The 11,428-nt window shown below is 33.3% G+C and overlaps 1 protein-coding gene across 1 annotated transcript; it reads right to left on the minus strand.

The window, feature by feature from the left end:
* Positions 1-4,919: 4,919 nt before the first annotated feature.
* On the minus strand, positions 4,920-8,208 carry LOC144558250 (glucan endo-1,3-beta-glucosidase-like). The gene is made up of 7 exons (XM_078307058.1): positions 8,136-8,208; positions 7,716-7,931; positions 6,959-7,186; positions 6,585-6,779; positions 6,283-6,510; positions 5,850-6,148; positions 4,920-5,762 (listed from the first exon to the last, which is right to left on the minus strand). Exons 1-7 carry the CDS (start codon positions 8,136-8,138, stop codon positions 5,090-5,092), a joined length of 1,842 nt encoding a protein of 613 aa, XP_078163184.1. The 5' UTR covers positions 8,139-8,208; the 3' UTR covers positions 4,920-5,089.
* Between the last annotated feature and the right edge of the window lie 3,220 nt (positions 8,209-11,428).

Raw genomic sequence — 11,428 nt, forward strand, 5'->3', positions numbered from 1 at the left:
CAGAATATCACTTTTCTCAAAAAGAAATCACTGACACTTTCACTGAATCACTGAACCACAGTTCTACCTAAAATTACACTGCACTTCCCTTACCCAACCGGTACTGGGTTCACTAGGGCCATTCTCCAGATGCGCATAAGGGTCCTGGATGAAAGTCTAGTAGCTAGCTAGAATTTCCACTATGATACACTGTTCACTTCACACAATCAATCCAAGTCATACTGTGGTTCCACTCACTTATTCAAAACGACAGATCAACAATCGATAAACCGTACCAACATGAGAATCATAACAGTTATACAATTCAATTACACTAATATCACAATTAATGCAATGCGGCAACAAATGCTTTCAATCAGAGATTCAACATGCTATGCACAGTTTATTTAAATCAAGCAATCAACATAAATATAATAATATGCACCGTTATTTAGTTCTACGAATAAACTCCAAAACAGATCCCGTGAACCCCCGCACCTGGTTATGTAGGGCACGTAGAGGGTCCGCGATCTCGCGACTCGGTAAGCTCGCCAATCCCGCTAGCCGTGCTCGTTAGGATCTATCCATAGGTCAATTTATTAAATTCCGGCACTTTTACAATTTAAACCCTAATCAATTTTTGGGAAAGTCCGTAAATTTGAAATTTGGTTGCACTTTGGAACACGGAATCAATCAATTTACACTATAGAAACAACAAAGGCACGGAATAATCAATTTGGTACGATTCTACGGGTTTTCACCGAAACCCTAAAAATACGGAATCAAGAAATGAGAGAGAAATAGAAAGGGGAATTACCAATGGAACGGATGGATGTGCGAGGTTTGAGCTCCTCTTCCTAAATCTCCGTTTTCGGGCAATACGGTCACCGGGGGCTCTCTCTCTCACTCTCTCGTTGTCTTTCTCTCTTGGCGGAAACAAAGAAAGAAAAAGAGAAGAGATGGGGGCGCAGGAAAGGAAAGGAAGGAGGGAAAGAGGGAAGAATGACAAGGGCCCCCACTTGTAAGTGGTCTTTTTGCAAAATAAACCCTTCACTTGTTCGATATTGATTAAATGATTTATATAACACCTATTGCTCCTCTTTCTTAACACAATTAATCGTATAATTATTGTTCACTATCCACGTCACTAATTTCGTATATACGTATATATATATTATTCGATTTAACCACTTATTATTTTAATTAAATCTGAATTTTAAAAGTTCACAGTGTTACACAATATGGAGAACAAGATGGACGGTTCGGATCAACGTTTTGAACTTTAAAATCGCAAAATATGAGCGTGAAGTAAAATAGTCACTTTACTTCGCAACTCACCGTAGCCCATCTCTCTCTCTCTCTCTATATATATATATATATATATATATTCATATTCATATATTTGAATTTATTTCCACATAATAACATAACCCACAATAGTTTTTTTTTTTACTTTTTTCACATAAATTTTAATTAAAATGCAATCATATTATCAAAACCGCATGGGAGAACTGCATGGCCGCATATTTCAGTCCGCATGGCCATATGTTCGGACCGCATTTTTAATCCGCATATGTGTTTTTTTATTCCGCATGACCGCATATTGGGACCGCATATGCGGCCGCATAGTCAAAACCGTATGGGAGGACCTCATGGACATTCTGAGCACAGCTGCCGACCGCATATGCATATGCGGCCCATGCGGTTGCATTTTAAAACACTGTCCATATCTCTAATATATATCCCCACCATGGCCACCGTATGGCCCGACCTTTTTATAAGCAGCATTGGAAGCCGATGTCTTCAAAATAATCGAAATGAAACCACACACAATATAATGCATCAGCAAGTAATCTATGTTCAAAACTATATATATATCTCTGTTAATATTTCTTGTTATGGGTGGTTGTTGAGAGCAGATATATTAAATTACATGAATTTTGAAATGCAATTATTTCAAGAGGAGTTGTCTAGTAAACAAGTACTTTTCGCTATGCTTTTGTGAGTGTTGGGTTTTGTTTCAATCTATGTAGGCCCAGTTGAAAAGCCCAGTCCATAATATTTAGACTTTTGTGTAAGCTACTACTTACTATGCAAATGAAATGAATCTCATTGCTATAATAATTATAATGTTGTAGCTTGATATCATGGAAAATTGTAGGACAAAAAGGTAAAGGTTTTACTTCATAAATGAACTTAGAATAATCAGCTGAAGTAACAACATTTAACAACTGCTCTGTACCTTGACATAAACACCAATAGCATCGACAAATTGTCCTGAACGCGCATGGAAGCCGATCGATAATTTGACCATCTTGAGCTGAAAGTTCAAAAGATTGCATGTCCGCACCATATGGTCCGTAAATATGTAAATTTTTCTCTACTAATGTGCTCATTTGGTTCAAACAAGATCTATAAAACCAATACGTTAAAATATTATTGATGCTTTTAATATTATTGTTGGTAAATTATTTTGGAAGATCGAGTAAACATACCTCCGGTAGTTCTCCTCCTTCAGCTCCCCAAAGCTCGGTGCTTAATTTCCTCATGGCCGTTGTGCTCATTATGAACACAGAGACCATCAATAGCAAAGAACCAGTTATAATTGAGAAAATATAATAATATTTTGTACCTTGACATAAGCTCCAATGGCATCAACGAATTTTCCTGAACGCCCATGAAAGCCAATAATCTTACCACCTTGAGCTAAAAGTTCAAAAGGTTTCCCTTCTTCCGCACCGTAGGATCCGTAAACACGCAAATTTGTTTCAAATTTTAGTGATTTCAACATTGTGTAGTTTTCGTAAACACTCATCATGTACTGATCGTTTTCTTCAAACGAGATCTAAAAAGACAACTAATATGTTATGTACTAAATTTTTTAGTGATAAAAAATTAATATTGTTTGAAATTTGAAAGTATAAAACTTCAAAAAGAAATTTCAAAGTATAAATTAAAGAATAATTATACTAATCTCCTCATCTCTGTCCCCCCATTTATCCCCGCATTAATTACTGTGAATTAATAACAATCTCCGCATTAATTATATTGCCCTTTTATTAACAATCACCGCATTAATTATACTGTCATCTAATAACAATCTCCGCATTAATTATACTTTTCTTTAATAACAATCCCCGCTAACAATTATTTATTTGTTTATTGATGTTCAAGAAAGTATTTATCATTATTCTGATAAATATTTATCCTTATATCTGAGAAGTATTTGTCATTGTCCTTGACATATTAATATTTTGATTTGATTAAACATTACTTATTGACAAGGTTAATAAAGTATTTATCATTGTTCTGACAAATATTTATCATTATATTTGAGAAGTATTTATCATTGTCACAGACGTTTTACTGTAAGTTGCAATTATGTCTGAGAAGTATTTTACTATAAGTTGCAATTATGTCTAAGAAATATTTATCTATGTAACGTAAAATATTTATTATTATGTCTGAAAAGTATTTATTATTGACGTTTTACTGAAAGTTGCAATTATGTCTGAGAAGTTTTTATCCAAGTAACATAAAGTATTTATCCATTTAGCATAAAATATTTATCATTATGTCTGAGAAGTATTTACCATTGGGTGAGGGAATTGTTTATTTAATGGTTTCTAGTTATGCGGGGACAATCCAAAAAAAAAAAAAAATTGTGTGGGGATAACTGATAAGTATTTATGAGGGGATTGTTTATTTAACGGTCCCTAGTTGTGCGGGGACAATTTAAAAAAAAAAAAAATTTGTGCGGAGACAATTGATGGATTGATTTGTTCAGTCATAAATAGAGATCATTGCATAGGGATTAATATTTTGCAAATTCAGAATAAATACTTTGATGCTTAGGGATTGATCTGTCTCGAGTGATGCCAAAGGTATCCATGTCTGTAATTTTCCAACCATCTCCACTGTATGGCCCCACCTTTTTAGGAGCAGCATTGGAAGCGGATGCCTTCAAAATAATCAAAATGGAACCACACAATATAATTTGTCAGAAAGTAATCTATGAACAAAATGATTTATCTATCTCTGTTACTTTTTCTCCGTACGTGTATAACGACTGATTCAATTATTTAGTTATGTTCAATACAAAAGAAAATAATACTTGACCTCTATCTGGTAGAGACATAGAACAAGTTAGAGTTCATACCATTTATAATCTATATCTGTATATAACGCAGTAGTATTCTTGGTAATTTATTTTTCCAGGGACTGCGTTGAGTAAGAATAAGATGGAGGCTCTTCTTTGGTTATAAATTATACACCACCGGGTGATGCTTTAAATCTGGTATCTGAACCCGAGACAGATCCTTCAAATCCCGTTACAAATTAAAGTACAAAAGGGAAAACGAAGAGAATGCTGGGTATTTCAAACGACAAACGACCTTCAAGCTGCTTAATTTGTTTCTACATCCTATGTGGTCAATGCATTCAATTCTAATGAACATCTACCGCTGCCTCAAAATGTGTGTTTAGAAGATTGTAATGGGCTGGAGCAAGACCAAAATGCTTTGGAACAAAAACAAAGGCCCAGGAAATCGTGTACTGCTCAAATATGGCTCGATCTATGGGCCCCCAAATCCAAGAAGGCAGTCTAATAGATAATTTAGTAATTTGAAAATTTTACATTATGTAATGTTACTATGTTAGCAATTGGAAATAACTTTATTGTCATATCAGCGAAATAAAAATTGTCGGGATGAAAACATCCTGAAATCAATGTAAATAAATGCTAAATTATTAATGTGAAAAACAAACTCATTTTTTTTTATAATTGCAAAATAAATGAGAATGCTCTTATTACCATATTGAGATAGTCTAGTCACATACTGAACCCATGATCACTTTTCATCAGATCATATATTCATATGAACACATGCAGTTTTATATATATATATATACACAGTACTTCGTTCTTTCAAACATTGAGAGAGAAAAACAAACATTCCTCTAACCAAATGAAAAAAAAGGAAGTAAGCACATCCCAATCAAACAACACAATAAGCAGTCTGCAAAGCAAAAACAAAACAAAACAAAACAATTCAAAGCATTTTTAAAAACACAATAAGCACTCCACAATAAAGCAATGCCATCTGGATTCTTAACTGAAGTTGATGGAATAAACTGGTGTCTGATCTGGGTAGAACAGCCCGAAATGCCGCTCGACCTCATCTCCTGTTTTCCCATTCTCATTGAACATGGCAAAAATGTAAGTCTCCAATTTCCCGGGCCTCTTCGGTGTGCCATTACGGACATGATTTATCAGATTTTGGATGTAAGTACGTGCAGTTTCCACTGTTGTGTTTACACCACCAGCTGACGGCCATCCGGTTTCTGATATAACAATCCCAACATCGGGACCACCAGCCTTCTCGAGGCCATAATACATAGAATCAACCATTGCATCAAATACATTCTGATAGTGGAGTTGGTTATTGGGTCCATCACTATACACTGGATTAGGTTCACGGAACAGTGCGAAATCCAGGCCAACATCGGCTGGGTTTCCAGCATGACTAAAATAAGGGTAAATATTTGCGAGAAGTGGTGCTCCTGTGTTCTTCAGAAACTGAACTATGGGGCCCATATGTGGGGCTGAGAATACAGCACTCGATGGAGGGTAGGTACTTGTGAGTACGTCAAATCTCACTGCGGTCGAGACCTTGATTTTGCCTTGCAGACCAGCTGAGCAGATTGCATCATAGATTTTGCTCATTGCGGGGAGTACATTGTATGCATTACCATCCATAACTTCATTACCCACCGCAATGTACCTATATTATAAGAATGATGTATATAATTTAAACAAACCTTGAGCACATAATAAATATTTGAAATCAAAATTGTAATATAAACAGTACTTGAACGAGACACCGTCATATGGCAAAATGTTGTCACGAACCCAGTCGGCCGCATTAGAACCATTAGCAAGTGCTCCAACATCAGGTGCATCTATGATTAGCTCAATGTTTGATCCTCTGAGAGCATTAAGTGTGTCACGGTCAGGATAGTATATCCGCATTGAACCAATGCCTTTTGATTGGTAGAGCTTGATCACATCGCTGTGTGAGGGAAGGTTGTTACCAATCATTCCGTAGCAAACACCGACACCTGCCGTTCCTATGAGTGGAATTATTTTCGTACTTTTTGCTTTTCCACCCTATGGCACCAAAATAATAAAAAACATAAAACAAAAATGTTTGTCAGACATAAAGGTGAAGGTTTTACTTCATTACTCAACTTAATTATTTGACCAGCTTAAGTAACAACAATTAATTTATAAACTGTTTGAACCTTGACATAAACTCCAATGGCATCGATGAATTGTCCTGAACGTGCATGGAAGCCGATAATTTGACCACCTTGAACTGAAAATTCAAAAGATTGCCCGTCTTCTGCACCATAGGGTCCGTAAGCACGCAAGTTTGTCACCAGTTTGAGGGACTTCAAAATAGTATAGTTGTTGAAGGTACCATAATATCCGCTAACTGTCGTAAGGTACTCATTTGCTTCAAACGAGATCTATAAAACCAATGTGTAACATATTTGTTATGCTTATAATTATGTTGGTTAACTTTTTGCAAGTGTACACATACCTCAGTCAGTTCTCCTCCATCTGAGCCCCAGAGATTGGTGCTTTCCTCCTGGCCATTGCGCTCGTAGTGATAATAGAGACCATCAATAGCACCCCCATGGCGAATGCCGATCTTAACAATGCGAGTGATGTCATAGGGATCCATTTCTCTTATGTCCCCACCAGGACCGCCGATTAGCCCCAGCTTTGTATAAGCCTTCATTACATGATCAACACAATATAATTAATGTGTCTGAAATTAATCAAATCATTCTATGAACTACTTTCTGTGTGTAATATATAATTAATTAATCAAATTGTTTTAGTCACTGTAAAATAACTTTTCCCTCTACAAAAAACAAGTTATAAATGAGAAAAAATAATAATATATTTTACCTGGACATAAACTCCAATGGCATCGACGAATTGTCCGGAACGCCCATGAAAGCCCATAATTTCACCACCTTCAGCTGAAAGTTGAAAGGGTTCCCCTTCTTCCGCACCGTATGGTCCATACACACGCAAGTTCGTTTCCACTTTTAGTGATTTCAACAGTGTGAAGGTGTTGAATGTACCGACATGGCCGCTCACAGTCATAATGTACTCGTCTTCTTCAAACGAGATCTATATATATATATATATTTTTTGTACTAATTAATTTAACATTTGTTCGAAATTTGGAAGGTAATATGTTTTTCAAACTAGCTTGTTTATGATATATTTTAGATGTGTTGTCAATCGCTGATGATCATTGCGGACCGCATATATTAGTTCTGTCGACATTAAATTTTAGTTGTGTACATGTCCTTCCTTTCATATTTGATTTTGATTAGGAATCCAAACTAGATAAACTCATTTTATTCATATACAGTCAAAAGTATCAATCAAAATGTCAAACAATTAATCAACTGACCAAGTCAAAAAATTTAAGAAGAAAAAAAATATCATCATAAGACTAACCAGCATGTAATTGGTATATTGGTTTATCTACTTGATGACATATTGGTCTTATATTGTTTTCTTATTTATGTCCTGAGTTGAATATATTCTAAATAAATATAAAGTTTTCACAGAAAATATGTACTAGTTTGTCACTCTGGCTTAATTCTAAGTTAACTTAGAGAATTGAAAATTAGATCAATAGTATTCATACCTCTGTAAGTTCTCCTCCCTCGCTACCCCAAAGCTCGGTGCTTTCCTCACTGCCATTACGCTCGAAATACACAATGAAACCATCAATAGCACCCCCATGGCGAATGCCGAGTTTAACAATTCGAGTGATGCCGACAGTATTCATTTCTCTAATTTGCCCACCGTCACCACCGTATGGTCCCACCTTTTTAAGAGCATTATTGAAAGCAGATGATGCCTTCAAAATAATCAAAATGAAACCACACAATATAATGCATCAGAAAGTAATCTATGAACAAATTTAAAATTATTTATATATCATAATTAGGTTTTCTCTGTATACAACGACTAATAAAATTATTAGTTCTCTAGCTAGGTCTAGCTTCAAAAGAAAAGAAAAGAAAGAATCATTTGATCTCTACATAGAATGAACAAGTCATACCATGATTACCACCTATGATCAATAGCTGTATAACGCAATATATAGGAGAGAAAAATGATGTTATTGGTTTCTTCTCTAAGGAATGTTTTGAGTAAGATGAAGGTGCCTCGTTGGTTATATATATACACCACCAAGGGATGCTTCAAATCTAGTACCCGGGAGACTTTCAAATATTTGAATGCATTATCGCCTAACCTTTGAAAAAGAAATTGAAAGCAACATGTAAATTATCACGGTCTAATTTTTTTTATTTGTTTATTTTTTGAGAAAGGAATGCCACTGTTCATGTGTTAATAGAAAAAAAAGTCTTTTACGTATATTTTAAAATTAAAACCTCTGGAAGGTCAAGTTGGAAAAGGAATCAAAACTCAAAAGCCTTGAGTCTTGTTAATTAAAAAGGAAAAATAATATAAAGAGAGATTAGCACGGTCCAATTTTATTTCATATAGCTAGCATTATCATTTCAACTGAAATATACCAATTAATAAAACATGTACATGGGTTATATATGTTTGAGATAAATTTAATTTAATTTGTTGTAGTACAACAGTTATTTGAAAACACACACACACAAAATGAGAGGTCGTACTCCTTAATTATTATAACTGTAAGGTTGTTTTTAGAATTTCATTCGAAGAAAAAGATATCTATTAAAACAAATTATATATTTAAAAGGGGCATAATTCTGTAATATAAAATTCGGATGAGCAAATTTTGGACACAAAGAAGTTTCTTTTTAAAACACTAATATGTATATAATGATAATTAAACAATATGATTAACCGTACGATAATTAAATTCATAGAGAGGAACACAATTTAATTGATTTGTTTAAAAGTTACATTGCATCTTAATTAATTAGTACCTCAAGTACGTATATATTGTTTAATTTTAACGAGGAAAAAAAAGCATGACACAGATTACCGATCAAGATAAAAGTTAAGATAAACAAATTAATAAAAATAACAATAGCATAGTTAATTAAGATAAACAAGATAAAAGTTAATAAGACATGATTAAAAAGTTTTAAAATTTGACCCTCCTTATGCATTGTATATTAAATGATATTTAGGATGCTAGCTAGAAGTGGAAAATTGCCTAGCGATCTTTTTTAATGAGAGGAAAAGATTACACGGGCGGAACTAGAAAATTAGAATTGGGTGGGTTAATAAATTATTGTAGTGTAATTTTATTTCATAAGGGGAGCTAATATATATGTATAGGTACTTATATAAATTATAAAATATGAAAGACCAAAGTGCTAATTTTTAATTTATGGGATGGCTAAGGTAAGTCGCCTTTTAATTATACTGTGTTCCGCTACTGGAAAGATATGGTTCCTGATGTCGATGTCTGATGTGTCAGCATTATCGTATTGGTATAATTTCGTTCAAATTGTGAAGATAATTTATATGATAAGTCTTTTATTTATAAAATAGAATTAATAGTCCAATTTGGTGGCCAAAACTAAGAACCGTCCAGCATGCATGCATGCACATGGTATTCCATGAAGAAGTCAAAAAATACATAAAACAAATTCTTTTTTTTTCCCCCAAAAATAAAAAATCTTAATTAACAAATATCCAATGAGTATTACAGATATTGAGTTCTCAAATAATAAATTCCAAATTATATATGCTGTTAATTATTGTCAGATATGATATATCATGATAATGCAATTTTGATATATAGTCCGGGGATGTGAATTGTATCTCTCTCAAAATGTTGAGAATCATTAGTATGTATTAGATATTTTTTTAAATAATATTGTACACTGATATATTGGGCCATAAATTGAGAACAGATTATTAATGTACATGCCAGCATTGGTTGTGAATGATGCGTATAATTAACCCAAATGTGAACTATATACAGGAAAAAAAATTGTGTAGGATTTATATATATTTAAAAAAATTAAGATGTCTAGTGTTTACACTTTATATATAAACACCAATAATACAAGGTTGATATTTAATAAATAAATATATATACATTCAGACTTAATTAACAAGCGCCAAGTCATGTATCAATTAATTTATACTATCAAGTGTAAATATTATATATGTTCAAATTTGTTTTGCTAGCTAGGTTCTCATTTCTAGATGCTTTTCACATCAAAGTGTGCAGCAACATCCCACCTCACTGGCCATTATTAAAATTATTTTTATTTTCTTGAATGATGGAATTTGGATATGTTTAAGGTTAAACCTCTTAAAAAAATTTATAAAAAAATAATGTTTATAGAATGTTGTTTATAGAATGTTACAATAATTTGCAATTTAATGTACTACCTTTACCTTATCCTTGTTGCACTCAATTTAAATTACAGCACTAATGAGCGCAACGTACGCAGGGTAGTTAGCAAGGCAACATAATAATATATGGTACGTAACGTAGCTTGATAATATTTTATTCTTTCTTTGGCATGATGGAAGTTAGGCAGCAATTGATTCGATCCACCATGAAAATAATACTTCAAATGGTTTCTCAAGTAACTCAAAATCAGGGGCATAATAAGAATTTGGATATAAGGCAGCAATTGATTTGATCCACCATGAAAATAATATTTCAGATGATTTTTCAAGTAACTCAAAATCAGGAACAGAATCAGAATTTGGATATAAGACAGCAATTGATTTGATCCACCATGGAAATAATACTTCAGATGGTCTTTCAAGTAACTCAAAATCAGGGGCAGAATCAGAATTTGGAGGGGGGGGGGGGGGGGGGCGGGGGTCTTAACATTATTTAAAAAAAAAAGAATTATTATATTCCACAGCTACAATTTAGAAAAGTTGTATTATAGTTCTCACTAAGTATCTAAAAACTTCTAAAATTAGAGGATCCACGTTAGATAAGGAAGATGATAGTTATTTAAATGTTGTACTATGGTCTCCACTAATTATTTAAATATTTCTAAAATTAGAGGGTTAACTTCTAAAATAAGATGGTGTACTATAGTCCCCACTAATTATTTATCCATACAAAAAAAATATTTATCACGATAAAAGTATACGAGGTGATTATTCAAGTATTTTTTACATAGGTATAAATATTCTAGTGTATATGTATAAATACTTGTAATACTTGATATTAATACTTTCATATGTCAGTTAGTGTCATATGTAAGAAATACTTTCAAGTATAGATATAAATACTTGCATGATGATGTATAAATACTTGTGTGACAACAAGCCCGAAAGTATGTTATCATGAATTTCATTTAATAGAGAAAATTACGTAGAAGAAGTTTGTGATTTTAGATTTGTAAAATTCCTCATAGATCGTCAGAA

This window comes from Carex rostrata, chromosome 1 (assembly GCF_964058835.1).
Source record: "Carex rostrata chromosome 1, lpCarRost1.2, whole genome shotgun sequence".
Lineage (NCBI taxonomy): Eukaryota > Viridiplantae > Streptophyta > Magnoliopsida > Poales > Cyperaceae > Carex > Carex rostrata.

Excerpts from the sequence above, each read along its gene's own strand:
- LOC144558250 (XM_078307058.1), bottom strand. Across the intron at positions 7,187-7,715 it reads AGGGAGGAGAACTTACAGAG|ATCTCGTTTGAAGAAGACGA; the intron begins GTATGAATACTA and ends ATATATATATAG. Across the intron at positions 6,149-6,282 it reads CCATTGGAGTTTATGTCAAG|GGTGGAAAAGCAAAAAGTAC; the intron begins GTTCAAACAGTT and ends TTGGTGCCATAG.